Raw genomic sequence first — 22,405 nt, forward strand, 5'->3', positions numbered from 1 at the left:
TGCCCTAGACCACTGCGCCACCCGGGAGGCCATGTGAACAGCTTTTTAAGCAGCCATCACGTGTGTATTTGTGTGCCTTCATGAGATATACAGTACCAGTCAAAAGTTGGGACACACCTACTCATTCCAGGGTTTTTCTATATTTTTATTTTCTGCATTGTAGAATAAAAGTGAAGACATCAAAACTATGAAATAACAGACATGGAATCATGTAGTAACCAAAAATGATTTTATATTTGAGATTCTTGATGACAGCTATGCACAATCTTGGCATTCTCTCAACCAGCTTCATGTGTTAGTCACCAGGAATGCATTACAATTAACAGGTGTGCCTTGTTAAAAGTACATTTCTGGAATTTCTTTCTTAAAAAATAGTAAAAATTAAGAAACCCTAGAATGAGTAAGTGTCCAAACTTTTGACTGTACCGTCTGTATATAACCCCATAACTAAACAGAATATGTGCTTCCCTGTGTCGCCCTCATATTTCAGTTAGTCGCTTTATCAATAACACTGTCTAAGTCTTGGCGCTTGTACTCCCTCTACCGCAGCCTTTGGCTCTCGCAGGGATAGGGATGACGGCGGGCGACGTGCCTTCGGCAGTGGGTACCGCCGTGACGATGACTTTCAGAGTGGCGGAGGTGGTGGTAGCCGCTATGGGGCCCGGGATCGCTATGGCGGAGACCGGGAGGGCCGGTACGAGAGGCAGGACGAAGGGCGTGAGGAGAGAGGTGAGGGTAAGCTACCCTCAAATTACGCTCAATATTTTCTTTATTACAGTTTATTATTCTGTTATTCAACCCTATAACCATGTCCATCCTGCTACCCCCACTGACACCACCCTTCCCTCAGGTCCCCTGCCTAGATCCCCTTTAAATAATTAGCAGTGTTATATTACATCACAAATAATGGTTAAATATAGACAATGTAACCCATGTATCTCCCCATCCCCAACAACCAGGTGGTCCAACCGAGAGGCCCAAGTTGGTCCTGAAGCCGCGCGGCATGGCCGAGGAGCAGCAGGCCGGCAGCGGTGGGGCTCCCCCAGCTGCTCCGGCAGCCGCCCGCAGCTCTGGTCGAGCCTCCATCTTCGGAGCGGCCAAGCCCGTGGACACAGCGGCTAAGGAGCGGGAGGTGGAGGAGAAGCTCCAGAGGCAGCTGGAAGAGGACAAGTCCAAGGGCTTCGATAGGAAACCTCGCGACAGAGACAGGTGAGGGGTTGTGGGTATAGCAGGAAGCGGCAGAGCTGAATTGAGCGTGAGTCTAGCAGAATTCTTGAGTGATTTTATGGTAAGCAAAACACTATGCAAGGGCAACCTGGTGCAACATAAACAGCATGGCAATTGGCATTAAAACTCAGATTATGTGCCCGTATCGAATGTTTTCAGCTCTAAATTATTACACATTTTGTAAAAGCTACAGCAGCTGTTTATTGGTAATTTGGCCATGGGCCCTCTGGAAACAGCCTTTCCCTGAAGTGTGTGTGTGTGTGTGTGTTTATAAACTCCGCAAAAAAAGAAACGTTCTACAGACATGTGACTAACAGAAATGGAATAATGTGTCCCTGAACAAAGGGGGGTCAAAATCAAAAGTAACCGTCAGTATCTGGTGTGGCTACCAGCTGCATTAAGTACTGCAGTGCATCTCCTCCTCATGGACTGCACCAGATTTGCCCGTTCTTGCTGTGAGATGTCACCCCACTCTTCCACCAAGGCACATGCAAGATCCCGGACATTTCTGGGGGGAATGGCCCTAGCCCTCACCCTCCGATCCAACAGGTCCCAGACGTGCTCAATGGGATTGAGATCCGGGTTCTTAGCTGGCTATAGCAGAACACTGACATTCCTGTCTTGCAGGAAATCACGCACAGAACGAGCAGTATGGCTGGTGGCATTGTCATGCTGGAGGGTCATGTCAGGATGAGCCTGCAGGAAGGGTACCACATGAGGGAGGAGGATGTCTTCCCTGTAACGCACAGCGTTGAGATCGCCTGCAATGACAACGGGCTCAGTCTGATGATGCTGACACACCGCCCCAGACCATGACGGACCCTCCACCTCCAAATCGATCCCGCTCCAGAGTACAGGCTTCTGTGTAACGCTAATTCCTTTGACGATAAACGCAAATCCGACCATCGCCCCTGGTGAGACGAAACCGCGACTCGTCAGTGAAGAGCACTTTTTGCCAGTCCTGTCTGGTCCAGCGACGGTGGGTTTGTTCCCGTAGGCGGCGTTGTTGCCAGTGATGTCTGGTGAGGACCTGCCTTACAACAGGCCTACAAGCCCTCAGTCCAGCCTCTCTCAGCCTATTGCGGACAGTCTGAGCTCTGATGGAGGGATTGTGCGTTCCTGGTGTAATTCGGGTAGTTGTTGCCATCCTGTACCTGTCCCGCAGGAGTGATGTTCGGATGTACCGATCCTGTGTAGGTGTTACACGTGGTCTGCCACTGCGAGGACTGTCTCCCTGTAGCGCCGTCTTAGGCGTTTCACAGTACGGACATTGCAATTTATTGCCCTGGCCACATCTGCAGTACTCATGCCTCCTTGCAGCATGCCTAAGGCACGTTCACACAGATGAGCAGGGACCCTGGGCGTCTTTCTGTGTTTTTCAGAGTCAGTAGAAAGGCCTCTTTAGTGTCCTAAGTTTTCATAACTGTGACCTTAATTGCCTACCGTCTGTAAGCTGTTAGTGTCTTAACGACCGTTTCACAGGTGCATGTTCATTAATTGTTTATGGTTCATTGAAAAAGCATGGGAAACAGTGTTTAAACTCTTTACAATAAAGATCTGTGAAGTTATCTTTGAAAGACAGGGTCCTGAAAAATGGACGTTTATTTTCAAGTTTGGGCACCTACTTATTCAAGGGTTCTACATTGTAGAATAATAGTGAAGACATCAACACTATGAAATAACACATATGGAATCATGTAGTAACCCAAAAAGTGTTAAACAAATCAAAATATATTTATGTAAGAGCAAACCAGATGGGATGGCATATCGCTGCAGAATGCTGTGGTAGCCGTGCTGGTTAAGTGTGCCTTGAATTCAAAATAAATCACTGACAGTGTCACCAGCAAAGCACCATCACACCTCAATGCTTCACGGCGGGAACCACACATGCAGAGATCATCCATTTACATACTCATCAGACCAAATTTCCGTCGACCAGATTTCCGTCGGTCTAATGGCCATTGCTCATGTTTCTTGGCCCAAGCAAGTGTCTTCTTCTTATTGGTGTCCTTTAGTAGTGGTTTCTTTGCATGAATCAGGCCTTCATGGTCGAATTGCTGCAGTCTCCTCTGAACAGTTAATGTTGATGTCTGTTACTTGAACTCTGTGAAGCATTTATTTGGGCTGCAATCTGCAGTTAACTCTAATGAACTTATCATCTGCAGCAGAGGTAACTCTGGGTCTTCCTTTTCTGTGGCGGTCCTCATGAGAGCCAGTTTCATCATAGCGCTTGATGGTTTTTGCGACTGCACTTGAAGGAACTTTCAAAGTAATTGAAATGTTTCGCATTGACTGACCTTCATGTCTTAAAGTAATGATGGACTGTCATTTCTCTTTGCTTATTTGAGCTGTTCTTGCCATAAAATGGACATGGTCTTTTACCAAATAGGGCTATCTTCTGTATACCACCCCTACCTTGTCACAACACAACTGATTGGCTCAAACGCATTAAGAAGGAAAGAAATTCCACAAATTAACTTTTAGGCAGGCACACGTGTTAATTGAAATGCATTCCAGGTGGCTACCTCTTGAAGCTGGTTGAGAGAATGCCAAGATTGTGCATAGCTGTCAAGGCAAAGGGTGGCTACTTTGAAGAATCTCAAATATATATTTGTTTAACACGTTTTTGGTTACTACATGATTCCGTATGTGTTATTTCATAGTTTTGATGTTTTCACTATTATTCTACAATGAAGAAAGTAGTAAAAATAAAGAAAACCCTGGAATGAGTTGGTGTCAACTTTTGACTGGTACTGTGTATGTTTGTGTGGGTCATTCCTAGAACCTACATGCTGACCACACCAGCTGCATTGCGTGAGCATTGCAAAATAAATGTACAAATACATTATTATGTCAATCATTTCATCCAAACTTCTTGTGCGCATCAACAACTGTCTGCATAGCCTGGCGCTAAAATAGAACTTGGTTCTATTTTTGATGCTTGATGTGATGCAAGTCCCACCTCTCCCATCTCCTCATTGGTTTTTAGGAGCATATACCCACTTGGGTGATTGAAAGATTAACGTCCAGTTGGTGCCGGTAATGCACCTTAAAGTTGGTTGCCAAACGCCATATAAAGTCAGAAGACAACTAAACTGTAGGAGAGATTACTTAAAACAAACTAGGTTTCCCCTTATCTGTGAATTAGTTGTTGGAATAGAGAACACACGATTTTGTGTGACTCAAAATGGGTCAATTTTTCAAAGATCCAGAAAAAAAGGACCTTGTCCATTTCAGGTAAAATAACAACCCAATGTTTATATCCCAGGACAAATTAGCTAGCAACAGCAAGCTAGTTAGTTAAATGTCCATGAATGTTTCATGTGTTTTAGACCTGTCCCCAAATTAATATAGTTGGTTTAGAGTTGGTTTTGATATTTCAACATGCGTCTCCAGATAGCGTCTGGTGTGGATCGACAAAATCAACATGCTCACACGGACGTGCCTGGTCTAGTCAGCATGTAATTGATATTATTCATATCGTCTTAAAGTATTTACTCAAAACCTTTCTCTGTCCTCAGGGACCCAAGCTGGAGGAATGAGGAGCCACCTTCTGAGCGTTCCCGCACAGGAAGTGAGTCATCACATCCAGGAAGTACCTCTGGAGGGAGAGGTGAGGGTCAACCTTATTTTGCTTCTTCGGAGTTCAATGCGGTTCTCTTTGTAGTCTCTTCACTTGTGGTGTAAGCACTCTTACATGATTAGGTTTAAGTTTAAACCACAATATTCAATGTATTGTCACTGTATATATTTGTTTTCAGACTAGTGGTCCCTTACAACAGCCACTCTTTTTCAGTAGTATTTCAGGAAATGCATATCTATAGTATATACTGTCAAGTGGAGGTTGCTGAGGGGTGGACGGCTCATAATAATGGCGCAAATGGAATGGCACCAAACACATGGAAACCATATATTTAATACCATTAGTCTTATTCCGCTCCAGCCATTACCACGAGCCTGTCCTCCCCAACTAAGGTGCCACCAGCCTCCTGTGATACATTGGGGTATGACATGATTGACAGCCTTGAATAATTCAAATACTGAGCTATAGTATCGCAATGCTCATTAGTATCGTGGCAAGTAGGGTTGGGCTGATGTGACTAAATCAAAAGGCAAGATTACTCTATTTGAATTTTACAAATCAAAACTGCGGTTTTATCAGTTAGGCGTGGGTCAATTAACCTTGTCGGAGTGGGCGCCCTGATTCTAGTTTGTGAGCTAGGCAGGCTACTGCCTGGGAAGGTCTCCCACTCAGAAGTACGAGATGGGGAGGCGGTGGGGTAGGTTGACCTCAGCTCTCCCCACTGGAAGCCTGAGGTAGGGGGAGCGGGGGAATCTATCAAATAGTGCACCTCTAACTTTGTATAGTACTAATGCAATTAGTTGTGCAATTTAGTTTGTGTTTCTTGTTTGAAGTGCAATAGTGTAATAATCAGGTTATCTTCTTTATACGTGTGTTCTATTTGTGTGATATAGGATTTGTGCAATTTAGTTTTATTTGTGTGTTAGCAATAGGGTAATATTGTAATTTGATTCAATTTATTTGTATTTATATACAATTTGTTTCTATTTGGCTTTGTTACTACTTTTTGATATTTTTGTATATATTATATTTATATAGTTTTAAATGTTATGATTTGTGTTCCAAATGTCTGAATAAGAGCCAGTTTGCGCTGTGAAGGGAGTAGTACACAGCGTTGTACGAGATCTTAAGTTCTTAAGAAAAGTCTTTGTTTCTGGCCATTTTGAGCCTGTAATCGAACCCACAAATGCTGATGCTCCAGATACTCAACTAGTCTAAGGCCAGTTTTATTGCTTTATTACAACAGTTTTTTCAGCTGTGCTAACATAATTGCAAAAGGGCTTTGTAATGATCAATTAGCCTTTTAAAATTATAAACTTGGATTAGCTAACATAACCTGTTATGGCTGCAGCCCGACACCGGTACACCTATGACAACATCCAGCTCAAGTGCAGGGCGCGAAATTCAAAATCTATTTTTTTTTTAAAATATTTAACTTTCACACATTAACAAGTCCAATACAGCATATGAAAGGTACACATCTTGTGAATCAAGCCAACATGTCCGATTTTTAAAATGTTTTACAGGGAAGACAAAATATGTAAATCTATTAGCTAACCACGTTAGCAAAGACACCATTTTTTTTACTCCATCAGTTTTTTACTCCATCACTAGCTATCACAAATTCGACCAAATAAAGATATATATAGCCACTAACCAAGAAACAACTTCATAAGATGACAGTCTGATAACATATTTATTGTATAGCATATGTTTTTTTTGAAAAATGTGCATATTTATGGTATAAATCATAAATTACATTTCAGCTACAATCAGAAATTGCACCGAAAGCAGCCATAACATTTACAGACACCAACGTCAAATACCTAATTACTCATCATAAAACATTTCTGAGAAATACATACTGTGCAGCAATTGAAAGACAGGATTCTTGTGATTCCAGACAATATTTCCGATTTATTAAATGTTTTACAGCGAAAACAAAATGTAGCGCTATATTAGCATAGCCACAATAGCCAGACACACTTGGGCGCCCACGACCAGTTGACATGCACGACAGATATATGAAATAACATTAAAAATTGGGTCTTACTTTTGCTGATCTTTCATCAGAATGTTGATCAAGGTGTCCTTTGTCCAGGTGAGTCGTTGTTTGGATTCAGAATGGCAACTTTCCCTCTTCATTTAGCATGGGTACTGGTCGACTGGCACGGATCTGTCCAACGTAAAAAAAAGTCAGAGAACGGAACACGGCAAAACTCCCGAAAAAATTCAAATATTCTGATTAAACTATATTGAAAAAACATACATTACGATGATATGGTCACATTTATCAAATCAAATCCGAGCAGGAGATAGTTGTCGTCCGAAACGGCAGCAAAACAGAACGCAATGTCACTCCCAAGTCGCGCGCTTCAGACTTCCGGAAGTGGTCGGTCACGTCAAAGAAATAGCTTTTATTCCACCTCAGAACAAGATGAACACAAAATTCCTTCTCTCACATCCTCTTGACACCCAGAGGAAGGCGTATGTGGTGTATTTCGGGTCCTACGTAACATGACCATGTATAGGCAGACCGTTGAAGAGAGCATAGAGTTCTGACATTCTACTTCCTCGTCAGGGAAAGTGCTGCCAAATGACTTCTGTTCCACTCAGAGAAAAAATTCAAACGGTTTTAGAAACTAGAGCTTGTTTTCTATCCAATAGTAATAATAATATGCATATTGTACGAGCAAGAATTGAGTACGAGGCCGTTTGAAATGGGCACCTTTTTTCTGGCTACTCAATACTTTCCCTGCAGCCATAACAAGTTAACGTGCCATTGGAACACAGGAGTGAAGTTTGCTGATAATGGGCCTCTGTACGCCGATGTTGATATTCCATAAAAAAATCTGCCTTTTCCAGCTACAATAACAATGTCTACACTGTATTTCTGATCAATTTGATGTTATTTTAATGGACAAAAAATGTGCTTTCCTTTCAAAAACAAGGACATTTCTAAGTGAACCCAAACTTTTGAATGGTTTTGTGTGTGTACTGTGTGTATATATACTGTGTATACGCATATATATGCATACTGTGTATACACATATACAGTGGAAGTCGGAAGTTTACATACACCTTAGCAAAATACATTTAAACTCAGTTTTTCACAATTCCTGACATTTAATCCTAGTAAAGATTCACTGTCTTAGGTCAGTTAGGATCACCACTTTTATTTAAAAAATGTGAAATGTCAGAATAATTGTAGAGAAAATGATTTATTTGAGCTTTTATTTCTTTCATCATATTCCCAGTGGGTCAGAAGTTTACATACACTCAATTAGTATTTGGTAGCATTGCCTTCAAATTGTTTAACTTGGGTCAAACGTTTCGGGTAGCCTTCCACATGCTTCCCACAATAAGTTGGGTGAATTTTGGCCCATTTCCTCCTGACAGAGCTGGTGTAACTAAGTCAGGTTTGTAGGCCTCCTTGCTTACACACGCTTTTTGAGTTCTGCTCACATGGGATAGAGGTCAGGGCCTTGTGATGGCCACTCCAATACCTTGACTTTGTTGTCCTTAAGCCATTTTGCCACAACTTCGTAAGTATGCTTGGGGTCATTGTCCATTTGGAAGACCCATTTGCGACCAAGCTTTAATTTCCTGACTGATGTCTTGAGATGTTGCTTCAATATATCCACATAATTTTCCTCATGGTGCCATCTATTTTGAAGTGCACCAGTCCATCCTGCAGCAAAGCACCCCCACAACATGATGCTGCCACCCCCGTGCTTCACAGTTGGAATGGAGTTCTTCGGCTTGCAAGCCTCCCCCTTTTTCCTCCAAACATAATGTTGGTCATTATGACCACACAGTTCTATTTTTGTTTCATCAGACCAGAGGACAAAGTACGATCTTTGTCCCCATGTGCAGTTGCAAACCGTAGTCTAGCTTTTTTATGGAGGTTTTGGAGCAGTGGCTTCTTTCTTGCTGAGCGGCCTGTCAGATTTTTAGGTTCTTCACAATGGCCTTTGCTGTTGTTTTGGGATTGATTTGCACTTTTCGCACCGAATTACGTTCATCTCTAAGAGACAGAACGCGTCTCCTTCCTGAGCGGTATGACGGCTGCGTGGTCCCATGGTGTTTATACTTGTGTACTATTGTTTGTACAGATGAACGTGGTACCTTCAGGCGTTTGGAAATTGCTCCCAAGGGTGAACCAGACTAATGGAGGTCTACAATTTGTTTTCTGAGGTCTTGGCTGTTTTCTTTTATTTTCCCATGATGTCAAGCAAAGAAGCCCTGAGGTTGAAGGTAGGCCTTGAAATACATCCACAGGTACACCTCCAATTGACTCAAATGTTGTCAATTAGCCTATCAGAAGCTTCTAAAGCCATGACATCATTTTATGGAATTTTCCAAGCTGTTTAAAGGCACAGTGTATGCAAACTTCTGACCCACTGGAATTGTGATACAGTGAATTATAAGTGAAATAATCTGTCTGTAAACAATTGTTGGACAAATTACTTGTGTCATGCACAAAGTAGATGTCCTAACCGACTTGCCAAAACTTTAGTTTGTTAACAAGAAATTAGTGGAGTGGTTGAAAAATGAGTTTTAATGACTCCAACCTAAGTGTATGTGAACTTCAACTGTATATGCATACTGTGGTATGGTCTTGCTTTGCATGTCTCTTCATCTTCACCAAACTAAAAAGACAGCATCCCATCTTTACCACAGCCTCACGGCGCAGAGAGAGCGAGCGCTCAGTGGAGAACGAAGTATTCAGTGGTAAGGAGGACGACCCTCCCTCTCCCGGGTCTCGCCCCTCTTCCGCCAACTCTTCCACCTTCTCCTCCAAGGAGCCCCTCAAGGTGATGCCTGCACCGCCACCTAAGGAGAATGCCTGGGTCAAGCGGCCTGCGTTGAGTACCGGGTCCAGCGAGGGATGCGCCCCTATCTCCACCAGTGACACGGCACCTCCCAAACTGAGGTCAGAACATGTTCTTATACGTCTTCTATATTGTATAGCATCTCTGGAGAATGAAGTGGCCAATTATGTCTCATAGTGACGTCACATCCATTACCAAAAGCCTGTCTATTTTAGTGACTGTGGCTAAGAATAGTTTAGAATAGTTTTGTTGCAAGCTAGTTAGTTAAATGTCTGAATGTCCCATCTCTCTCTTTTCAGCTCGAGTTCTGCAAATGAAAGAGGATCTAGTAAGGGTAAGACTCTCGGAGACCGCAAAGACCTTGTGCTTGTGTGTTATGTTAGTAGTTCCTTCTAAAGAAGGAGTAATGGAGACTTTGTACTAATCTAATCCCAGAGTGGACCACACTCAGAATCTACTATAAGAGATTCTGAGTGTGATAGACACTTTTGGGTTCTATTCACCCCCTCACCATTCAATCACTGCTGGATAATTATATTTTACAACATCACCAGGACTTGACATTAACTTTTATAATCACTTGTCCTTCAGACAAGTAGGAATTCTTATATGTAAAAAAAAAAAAAAAGAAAAAAGAAAAAAAATAAATAAATAAAATATTGGACAAAGGCCCTAGTCACTTGTTTCAACAACAAAAAGATTTAACACAGAATCAGACAAAAATGTAGGCTACACTCTACCTATTGGCTTCTTTGCATATTCAAGCCTGTCTCAAAATACAACACTGCCTCTAAGGCTCTCCTGGAGAATGGTTGGCATAGCCTGACAACGTACATTCAATTATTCTGCTGCTCTGTCGTTCGCTACATACTTTGGTCTGACTGGCATCGTTGATGCTGTTTGTGGTGACGCTGACAAGGGGCGTCAGCTATTGGATCTGCTCTAACCAATCAGAGTATCAAAGCCGAATTTTCAAACCGCCGCTTTGCCCACGTGTGCTCTGGCCCAACCCATTGGTTACTGGACCAATCAGACGGCCACGAATGTGTTCGCATTCGGTGACGGGTCGTGGATGTTCTCAGATCTAGACTCATTGAGGAGAAGAAACAAACGTCCATGGGTGTAGCGTTTGGCCAGAGTAAAGTGTCTGGGTAGCCAGGCAATGGTTTGCCACTCATGGGTTGCGTTTACACAGGCAGCCCAATTCTGATATTTTTACCACCAGTTGATCTTTTGACTATTCACATCAGATCTTTTAACATCTGATGTTTTTCAGAGCTGATCTGATTAGTCGAAGACCAATTGGTGGGAAAAATATCAGAATTGGCCTACCTAAGTAAAACGTAGCCTTGGTGGACTATAAAATATTGTAACATAAGTACAACCAAATCGTTTTTGTCTTTATGAAATAATTCCCTCCACGGCTCGGAATTAAGGGCGTCTCTATAAATATGTCTATGGTTCATAACTCTGGGACAGTTCTGGGAGCACATTAAAACATTTAAAAAGCAATGAGGCTGACGTAACAGATGACTTATCTTCAAATGTTAGTTTTATTTCTTCATATTACAAGCTCAACAATACGCACATGGCGTTAGGCTATGCACAAATGTTCCAAAATGCAAATAGCGGGAAAACACTTCTCAAAAGCACACCGCATGCCCTAGCGGTGTCATGTGACAGATGAAAATATCTGTTCGAAATTAGAAGGGAGATCTGAAGATGCATCAACTAGCATGCATTGCGACTATGACGAGCTGTGTTCAAATACCCATACTACATACTTAATGAGTATATGCTATTAGTTCATTTTAGTATACTGTAAACGAACAGTATTGTTTCAGTTGAGTGTACTAGTGCTTTGCCTGTCTACTGGAAATTGATGATGTTGCTATGCAAGCTCTTGCTAGCATGTTAGCGTAACAAATGACTAGCTAAAAATTTTACGATTTTGGGTGTGTTCGTAAATTCAATCTGGAGTGCAAGAGTGCGCTCTGGACGTTCATAAATCCAGAGCGTTGTCAGATTGTCCGTACGTAAATTCAGTGATTCACTCTCGGGGTGTTCACACTGGACGCTTTTGCAGAGGAGTAGGGTTGAGCCGAGCATTCAACGGCAGTAAAGCACTCAAGATAACTGTCTAGCGTTGGCTAGCTACTTCCAGACACAAATGAGAGAACATCTCACTCTGACAGTTTTACTCACCCTAGCAGAGCTGATTAGGCTGTGTTGATGTTATACAGATCGTTGGTGACTAACTGTGCTGCTGGCAACAATTTAATCATACCAATTTTCTTGCCAACTTTTACTTACACCGGCCGTATTCAATGGGTGTTGAGCGTTGGTAAATTCATCAGTTATTCTGCGCGAGAGTGCCCTGAAATCGGAGTAGATAGACAAAATTAACAATATCTATTGAAACGCAGAACGACTATACCAGTTAGCTGTGTCAATAAATGTTGGGTTAGTTAATATACTGCCTAGCAAGTTCGATGTATTAGTAGCCAACTAACGTTAGGTAACTAGCTAACATACCGGTACATACTGCTGTAATTCTGTGCGGTTCGTAAGGATAGCGTAGCGAACAAATTGTCAGCCAACATAACGTGTAACTTATTTGAGAAGTCATTACTTTATTACATTGCTCAACATTTTCTTAACATTTGTCATAATTAGTTAAAGCAATGAATTTGTATTCGATCTCGTCAGACATCAGCTGCATATTTTCCGCCATTTTCTTCAAATCTGAAAACGTTTTGAAGCCACGCCCATTTTCTGAAGAATTGCATTATGAACCCTAAAAGCACAAATAGTGTCCACTGCATGTATACTTCGTATTTTGGGGGATTTTGTACGACATCCGGGAACTTATGGCATACTAACTATATCCACACTATGACCAATAAGCATACTATATACTCAATTCACATCACAAATAGTATGGTTAGCGCGGTTAGTATGACTATTCGAACACAGTTTAGGATTATGCCTTTGGCTGCTGGACAAATAACAAACGTTGATTTTTAAAAACTGATAGTACATGAGAAAAATGCTGGTTTCAATGCCATATTAAGTGTTAATAAAATAATTCCATCAATATTTCTATGGTTGTATTTTGCCTAGGCTAGGCTACTTTGATTGAACCAAGCTAAGACATGCTTCATAAAAATTAAATAAACCTCCAGGTTTTAAACAATTAAAGCTGGAATATGTAACTTTTTGGGTGATCCAACAAGATTCTCATAGAAATGTGCGTTATACAGTTCATTCGGAAAGTATTCAGACCCCTTCACTTTTTCTACATTTTGTTACATCAGTCTTATTCTAAAATGGATTGAATAAATGTTTTTCCTCCATCTACACAACACCCAATAATGATGAAGCGAAAACCGGTGTAAACATTTTTGCAAATGTATTAAAAATAGATAACACCTTATTTACATAAGTATTCAGAACCTTTGCTATGAGACTCCAAATTGAGCTCAGATGCATCCTGTTTCCATTGATCATCCTTGAGATTTTTCTACAACTTGATGGGAGTCCGCCTGTGGTCATTTCAATTGATTGGACATGATTTGGAAAGGCACACACCTGTCTATATAAGGTTTTTGACATTGCCTGTCAGAGCAAAAACCAAGCTATAAGGTCAAGGGAATTGTCCGTAGAGCTCAGACAAACTTCCAAAGAAGTTTGGAACCATCCAGACTTCCTAGAGCTGGCCGCCTGGCCAAACTATATTCTTCTTGTCAAGCAATAATATTTTTAACGCTTGTCCGGGACAAGCGTTAATGTCGAGCCCTGATCACGTTCCAATTCTAAAATATACTGAACAAAAAATATAAACGCACCATGTAACAATTGCACCGAGTTACAGTTCATTTAAGGAACATATGACTGGGTAGGGGCAGAGGCCCACCCACTTAAGTCACCTACTAGGGAGCCAGCCCCAGCCACAAAAGGGCTTTGTTACAGACAGAAATACTCCTCAGCAACGTTCCCTTCAGACCCCAGTAAGACTAGCTGTGACCATTGGCGTCGGGCTAATGGGGAACCTAATATTTCAAATCAAAATCCCTCCCCTCAGACGATCCCTCAGGTGAAGAAGCCGCTTGTGGAAGTATTGGGCTGGTGTAGTTGAGGCCAGTTGGAAGTACTGACAAATTTTCGAAAATGGAAGAGGCTTATGGTAAAGAAATGAACATTCAATTCTCTGGTAACAGCTCTGGTGGACATTCCTGCAGTCAGCATGACAGTTGCACTCTCCCTCATCTTGAAACATCTGTGGCATTCTGTTGTGTGACAAAACAGTACATTTTTAGTGGCCTTTTATTGTCCCCAACAAAAGGTGCACCTGTGTAATGACCATGCGGTTTAATCAGTTTCTTGATATGCCACACCTGTCAGGTGGATGAATTATCTTGGCAATAGAGAAATGCTCACTAACAGGGATGTAAGTAAATGTGTTCACAAAAATTTTGCGCAATAAGCTTTTTGTGGGTATTGAACATTTCTGGGATCTTATTTCAGCTCATGAAACACTTAACATGTTGCATTAATATTTTTGTTTAGTATAAATTGGTGATTGTTTCCCCTTCTAGCGTTTGGTGATTAGCTAAAGCAGAGGATATGGGAGCGATTGGGTGGATTGGGACGAGGAGGCCACGTCTTGACTAAAATGGATTGAAGAGTAGCACTGCCCAATTCTGGTCCTGGATAATCTCTCCTGTTGGTTATTTTGTCTTGTTTCATTGGCTAGCTGGTCTGGAGGTTTGACAAAAAGCAATGTGGAAGCTCGCCCACCAGTACTTCACTCACACACAATCATTTCAAATTAATGTGGATGATGAGATAGGACAACGGCAGTAACTTTGAATAATTGGAATCACTCTAATTTACTGAATTGTCAGTTGAAACAATACCCAGGAAAGAAGAGACTGCAGGAACAAAACTGGGCAGCCCTGGTGTAAAGCAAAGTGGGGTACGCATGGTCCTGTAGGGCAGTGTCTGCTACTTTCCCAGGGTAGTGTTTAAAAGGCACCAAACAACCTGAATCCAGTAATAATAACACTCCTTTCCATAAAACGTGTTCTCTCTTGTTTGTTCCTTGTGAACACACCCCTGGTGTTATCAAGCTGTTGACAGATTTTGCCATGAATATGACAGTAACTCCTGGGAAATTAAGTAAGAGTAGTAAATATTTAATGGCTTTGGTTTCTTAATCAGGTGAAGGTTGTCATTCAGCAAAAACAGCAGACCCTGTGGCTATTAAGGAAAATGGGTTCCCCAGGCCCAGGTTGTATTCAAGGTTACAAAAGTTTGAAGTGTGAACCTCCCATTCGACACTATATGTTTTGCATAACTGCACAAATGTAATGATCTTGAATGTAACCTGGGCTGTAGGCTGTGTGGAATGCTGCTGTACGCAACCTGGGCCGTAGGTTGTGTGGAATTCTGTTGTAGCCTATAGTGGAGTTCCCGTCTCCCAAACCCCTCCCTCAATCCTCACTGTTTGGGCTCTCCCTTCCAGACGAGAATAAAGTGGACGGTGTGCGTCTGGACCGGGGCCCCCCACGGGGGAGAGGGGGGGCCGCAGTGCCTGGAGCAGGGCGGGGCCGAGGAGAGGGGGCCAACAGAGACCAACGAAGGGAGGAAGACAGGTCAGCCCAAAAAGAGTGGCATTAGTGGAATGGGCAGGGTATTGCAGCCAGGGCACCTCTAAAGGTTAGTTTATGGTTGGTGCGTCAACTGCTGTTGGGAAAGAATTGCTACCCTTATCCGTCAAAACAAACGTCCTCAAATGCTTGCTAGCTAAGGGGAAGCGCCTTCACCAAGGCCCAATACTGTTCTCAGTGAGGAGATTGTGGATGTAACCGCCAATTCCTCGACTCATGGCTTCCCCAAAGGTGACTGCACAGCATGAGACAAGAAGCAAGGGCTAGCTTGCCTTCACTACAAAAGAACAACATGATAATTTGGATGTTTTGAACATGAAGTTATCATGACTGTATTATGTAAATATTAATGATAAAATAACAACCGCTTCCAAGGGTTGTAGTTGACTTATTATGATAACAGTAATACCTGATCTGAATGGTTGTGGGGAGTAGAATTCACACTTTTAGACCATGTTTAGCTAGCTAGTTCCAGTGTGGGACTCCACGAACTGCGAGCGCATTTTATGCACTCTATACATCTTACACTCCAGAACAGTAGTTAGCGGTGTATATACCAGTTGTCAGTGTAAATGTAAGAAAATGTAAAAATGCTGACCGTGAGGATAGCAAAACTAGCAAACTAGTTTTGTTCAGGACCTTGTGTGCGTGCGTTTGACTAATTAGTCAGATTTTTTTTTTCTTTTTTTTTCTTCTCTCTCCCTAATTTTGTGGTATCCAATTGGTAGTTACATTCTTGTCTCATTGCTGCAACACCCATACAGACTCGGGAGAGGCGAAGGTGGTGAGCCGTGCATCCTCCGAAACACAACCCAACCAAGCCGCACTGCTTCTTGACACAATGCCCACTTAACCCGGAAACCAGCCGCACCGATGTGTCGGAGGAAACACCGTACACCTGGTGCCCGTGTCAGCGTGTACTGCGCCCGGGCCGCCACAGGAGTCACTAGTGCGTGATGGGACAAGGACATTCCTGCCGGCCTAACCCGGACGACACTGGGCCTATTGTGCGTCGCCCCATGGGTCTCCCGGTCGCGGCCGGCTGTGACAGAGCCTGGACTCGAACTCAGAATCTCTAGTGGCTGGCACAGCTTGCACTGCAATGCAGTGGCTTAGACCATTGCGCCACTCGGGAGGCAGCAGCTAGCTCACTTGTTACCTTGCCATTAACACTCAACATTCTTGCTAGCTTGTTGGCTAGCCATGCAAAGAATAAATATGATTAGAAATATTTCACTAGTATTTGCTTGCAAGTAGCCTAACTTGGCGAACCAAAATATCTTTGGTAATAGTACTGGCTGATTTCGCCTTGGTTTTCCTCATGGAAAAATAGAGGTTTGTGTCTTGGAGGCGTGCGTTCATGTGGGTGTTTTCTTGCATGTGTCGTCAAAAGTGGAAACTTTTTTTGTTTGTTTTTTGTCACAGTTCTTTAAACTGGATGGAACTGGTTATGATTGCATACGTTCCCATGGTGTTTTCACACAGATGTTGGTCAGTATCCCCAACTTATAACATTTGTGTTCTATCCCCGCACAAGCACACCTGAGCTTGACTATTAGTTGAGTAGTTAAATCAGGAATGCTTGTTTGGGGCTTAAACATAAATGTGTCATGTTGAGGACCTGAGTCGAAGTCACCAACAGGATTGTTAACTGTTAACCAGCCTTTAGAGGTTATTCAAGGTGAATACTATTAGTCCTCTCCTGCATATACAGTTATGAGTGGATTCTATTGGATCAATTGGAATTATTTGGTGTCCTACTGTTGAGCAGTGTGCTAGTGCCAGTTTGTGCACTCAGAGGTTCTGACCGGCAAGACTTAGCTGGACAGTGAAGTTTAACTTGATCTTTATTCTGTTTGTAGAAAGGCTAAAAGAAGAGGCCGAGACTCAAGACCTGCACCAGAGCCAAAGAAATACGAAGAGTCCCCCACCCTCGTGAGTCCTGGTGCCACATCAATTGGTCTTGACACACCCATAGTGTGTTTTCCCCAAACCCCCACACACGATTCCCACCTCCCATGTAAAGTTTTGATTATTCAGAAACTGAAACTACCCCTGTATCAGTCTTCCACTGAAAGTCTTCAGTCCTTTACCCCATTATCCCTTCACATTGGCTTCAGTCCTCTACTGAAACTGCCCGTGAAACTGCCCTTTCAGTATACCTCATCGCCATCCTTTTTCCTCAATGTTTCCTTTTTTGTTCTTCTGTCTGCAAAGTCATATAACAGGAAAAACATGGGTCACATTTTGACAAGTTTTCTAATATCTATATACAAAATAGTTATGCATACATATAATGCATAGGCAGGTACAGTGTAATTACAGTTTAGGTGCACAGTGTGATATAGTTCTAACACCGTACTCAAACCGTCTGCGCGCCATCGTGTGCAAATTGATTTTGTCCCCCCACACCAAACGCAATCACGACGCGTAGGTTGAAATATCAAAACAAACTCTGAACCAATTACATCAATTTGGGGACAGGTCGAAAAGCATTAAATATTTATGGAAATTTAGCTAGCTAGCTTGCAGTTGCTAGCTAATTTGTCCTATTTAGCTAGCTTACTGTTTCTAGCTAATTTGTCCTGGGATATAAACATTGAGTTGTTATTTTACCTGAAATGCACAAGGTCCTCTACTCTGACAATTAATCCACACATAAAACGGTCAACAGAATAGTTTCTAGTCATCTCTCGTCCCACGCTTTTTCTTCTTTGTACGGCGATTGGCATCTAACTTTCATAGTTACCACCACGACTGACTGAACTCAGTTCATCTTTCAATCACCCATGTGGGTATAACCAATGAGGAGATGGCATGTGGGTATCTGCTTCTATAAACCAATGAGGAGATGGGAGAGGCAGGACTTGCACCGCGTTCAACGTCACAAATAGAACTGACTTCTATTTTAGCGCTTGGCAACACAGACGCTTGCTGGCGCACGCGAGCAGTGGGTGCAATAATTGAGTAGCATGTATGTTTAAATTTATTTTGCGACGCGAGCGGTGTGGTCAGCATGTTACGACAACTGTTATATCTGTTACCTGTAGTTGCACTGTACCATGTAAATACATAAGTATTTAGAACTTTTATTGTAAAGTGGGACCAAGTGAGCAATATTAGGATCTCTCCTGCTCTATTTTGTTTTTTGTTTCAGATATTCAGCTCAGCCAGTAAATACGCTGCTCTGCTAATGGACCGAGAGCAAGGAGATGACACAGAGAATGGTTTGGAATAAAACCAGAAGGGGAGAAAGAAGAGGAAATCCAGCGAATGAAAGAATATCACATTAAATATGAAAATCTCCTCACCTGGAGTAGAGGCACCTGGGAAAGTCATCACTCCTTCCTTCTTTACTCAAAACCCATCCCAGACCTCTTCCCTACCCCCTCTCTTCAGGACTTTTCAGTTTCTAAAAAGAGTAGTCACATACTGGACTTGTTTTAAATGGAAAAGGTAAGGAGTAGTTGACATTCAAGAAAAGAGAATTTAATTAATTGTAATAAATAAATAAAGTGGTGTAAAAATGATTGCTTATGTTTATGGTATGCGTTGGGTTCCATCCCTCTCCCCAGCGGAAAAGGAAGAAGTTTGTTGCCAGGCTGACCTACTTGACCTTATGTGCAGTAAAAAAGCCAGTGTTTATTTAACTGACAGAATAGGATAAAGGTACAGTACAGTGGCTTCGGAAAGTAGTTCAGACCCCTTCACTTTTTCCGCTTTTTGTTACGTTGCAGCCTTATTCTAAAATTGATTAAATAAATAAAGAATCCTCAGCTATTTACACACTAGCCCATAATGACAATTCAAAAACAGGTTTTTAGAAATCTTTGCGTATTTGTATTTATTAAAAATAAAAACATACCTTATTTACATAAGTATTCAGACCCAGAGACTCTGTACTTTTGTTGACGCACCTTTTGGCAGCGATTACAGCCTCTAGTCTTCTTGGGTATGGCACTAAAAGCTTACCACACCTGTATTTGGGGAGTTTCTCCCATTCTTCTCTAAAGATCCTCTCAAGCTCTGTCAGGTTGGATGGGGAGCGTCGCTGCACAGCTATTTTCAGGTCTCCAGAGATGTTTGATCGGGTTCAAGTCAGGGCTTGGGCTGGGGCACTCAAGGACATGCAGAGACTTGTCCTCAAGCCACTCCTGCGTTGTCTTGGCTGTGTGCTTGGGGTCGTTCCTGTTGGAAGGTGAACCTTTGCCCCAGTCTGAGGTCTTGAGCGCTCTAGAGCAGGGTTTCATCAAGGATCTCTCTGTACTTTGCTCAGTTCATCGTTCCGTTAATCCTGACTAGTCTGTCTCTGCCGCTGAAAAACATCCCCACAGCATGATGCTGCCACAACCACGCTTCACCATAGGGATTGTGCCAGGTTTCCTCCAGATGTGACGCTTGGCATTCAAGCCAAAGAGTTCAATCTTTGTTTCAACAGACCAGAGAATCTTGTTTCTCATGGTCTGAGAGTCTTTAGGTGCCTTTTGGCAAACTCCAAGTGGGCTGTAATGGGCCTTTTACTGAGGAATGGCTTCCGTCTGGCTACTCTACCATAAAGGCCTGATTTGGTGCGTTGCAGAGATGGTTGAGGACTCTGGAGCTCTGTCAGAGTGACCATTGGGTTCTTGGTCACCTCCCTGACCAAGGCCCTTCTCTCCTGATTGCTCAGTTTGGCCAGGCGGCCAGCTCTAGGAAGAGTCTTGGTGGTTCCAAACTTCTTCCATTTAAGAATGATGGAGGTCACTGTGTTCTTGGAGACCTTCAACGCTGCAGAAATGTTTTGGTACCCTTCCCCAGATCTGTGCCTCGACACAATCCTGTCTCTGAGCTCTATGGACAATTCCTTCGAACTTATGGCTTGTTTTTTTTCTCTGACATGCCCTGTCAACTGTGGGACCTTTTATATAGACAGGTGTGTGCCTTTCCAAATCATGTCCGCGGTCAGCGGAGTCAATCACCACCTTCCGGAGATTACCTAACCCCCCCCCCTTAAAGAGTTAGATGCACTAAGCCGAATCTTGAATGCCCTTTGTAAGGGATAGACGCCTATCGTAAAGTGGATTGGTGGACTCCAATCAAGGTGAAACATCAAGGATGATCAATGGAAACAGGATGCATCTGAACTCAATTTCAGTCTCATAGCAAAGGGTCTGACTACTTATGTAAATAAGGTTTTACTGTTTTAAATTTGCAAACATTTCTAAAAGCCTGTTTTGATTTGTCAATATGGGGTATTGTGTGTAGATTGAGGAAAATCAATATTTTAATCCATTCTAGAATAAGTCTAACAAAATGTGGAAAAAGTGAAGGGGTCTGAATACTTTACAAAAGCATTGTATGCCTGGAAATGCCCTTGTACTGAGTAAAGGATCACAATTTCAAGCTCTCCAATAAGTGTTAAATTCTAAAACGGGTAATCATGGATATTAATTGGCCTACACACAACCCCATAATGTCTGTAATTGTATTACAAATAAATCAAATTAAGTATTCAACCCTTTTATGGCAAGCCTAAATAAATTCAGGAGTAAAAATGTACTGAAGTCTCATAGGTTGCATGCACTCACTCAGTGTAGTAATAGTGACTGACTCATCTCTGTACCACCACGAACAGAGCAAGGCCAGGCCAATGGTGACTTTAAAGCAGTTACAGAGATGAATGGCTATTATAGGGGAAAACTGAGGATGGATCAAGAACTTTGTAGTTACTCCACAATACTAACCTAAATGACAGAGTGAAAAGAAGGAAGCCTGTACAGAATAAAAATATTCCAAAACATGTTATCAACAAGTCACAAAAGTAATACTGCAAAATGTGGCAAAGCAATTAACTTTTTGTCCTGAATACAAAGTGTTATGTTTGGGGCAAATCCAATATAACACATTATTAATTATCCACTCTTCATATTTTAAGGCATATTATAATGGTGGCTGCATCATGTTATGTGTATGCTTGTAATCGTTAAGGACTTTGCGAGGCATTAGAAAACCTCCTCGGTCTTTGTGGTTGAATCTGTGTTTTGAAATTCACTGCTAGACTGAGGGACCTTACAGTTATATTTATGTGTGGCGTACAGAGATAGTCATAAAAAAAAAAGTACACTATTATTGCACACACTGAGTCCATGCAACTTGTGACTTAAGCAAATTTTTACTCCTGAACTTATATAGGCTTACCATAACAAAGGAGTTAAATACTTATTGATTTAAGACATTTCAGCTTTAAATGTTTTATTAATTTGTAAAGATTTTCGAAAAACATAATTACACTTTGACATTATGGGGTATAGGCCAGTGACCAAAAACTCTTGATTTTAAATTTGGGATGTAACACAACGATGTAGAAAAGTCAAGAGATGTGAATACTTTCTGAAGGCACTGTATACCATAAGGACCCCTTATTCATGTCCTCATTAGATGTAGTGCAACAAGACCACTCATGGTCTGTAAAGTTCTCTACTTTTGATAGATTTAAACAGTACTTTAATCACCTTGGTCACAACCATAAACGTTCAACTCCATCTGCCTGATGGATTAAGATAGAATATGAATTTTGGTTAAAATGTTACATTTAATTAGGTTTTAGAGTCATAAAATAACTGAGGAAAAACAACATTGCTTCTGTGTATACAACTTGAATGAAGAAAAATGTAAATGGTCAACTCTGTAAAACATGAACTCTGTCAGAATGCTGAAAGATCTGGGAATGTTTTTTTTATTGGGGATTTTCAAAATAATATTTTTCCATATTTTACAAATGTTTGTATTTAACTTGTTTTTTTTAGGCAAAAATGTCTGTATCTGTCAACTCCATCAGTGGTTTGTCAACTCATCACTGAACGCTTAACCCCCTTAAGATATTTTTATTCTGAAAAAATATTTTAATCCCTGTTCTGCAACATGCTCTTAAACAATTGAAGTATTTGCTGTGCTAATGGATTGTTTGCTTTATAAATGTATAATGTTATAAATCTAGAAAAAACATGCCAAAATGCTAAATAAATTAGCCCTGGAGCGTGTTATAAAAGAAAATATGTTTGGAAATTTGTATTACATATTTGAATAACCAAATGTTAGAATTAAACAAA

At 41.7% G+C, this 22,405-nt stretch overlaps 1 protein-coding gene across 5 annotated transcripts in view; it reads left to right on the plus strand.

Annotated features, from left to right (window-relative positions):
- Positions 1–19,198, plus strand: part of LOC139564790 (eukaryotic translation initiation factor 4B-like) — a 43,934-nt gene extending 24,736 nt beyond the window's left edge. For 2 of the 5 annotated variants that reach the window (XM_071384612.1, XM_071384630.1), the window contains exons 8-15: positions 550–735; positions 960–1,209; positions 4,749–4,840; positions 9,494–9,746; positions 9,945–9,979; positions 15,173–15,302; positions 17,180–17,252; positions 18,475–19,198. In XM_071384612.1, coding sequence (XP_071240713.1) covers positions 550–735; positions 960–1,209; positions 4,749–4,840; positions 9,494–9,746; positions 9,945–9,979; positions 15,173–15,302; positions 17,180–17,252; positions 18,475–18,555 — 1,100 coding nt within the window. In that variant the 3' untranslated portion in view covers positions 18,556–19,198. The remainder of the gene's footprint in view (positions 1–549; positions 736–959; positions 1,210–4,748; positions 4,841–9,493; positions 9,747–9,944; positions 9,980–15,172; positions 15,303–17,179; positions 17,253–18,474) is intronic. The other 3 variants (XM_071384622.1, XM_071384640.1, XM_071384648.1) reach the window with 2 other exon arrangements.
- Positions 19,199–22,405: the final 3,207 nt, after the last annotated feature.

This window comes from Salvelinus alpinus, chromosome 2 (genome assembly GCF_045679555.1).
Source record: "Salvelinus alpinus chromosome 2, SLU_Salpinus.1, whole genome shotgun sequence".
NCBI lineage: Eukaryota > Metazoa > Chordata > Actinopteri > Salmoniformes > Salmonidae > Salvelinus > Salvelinus alpinus.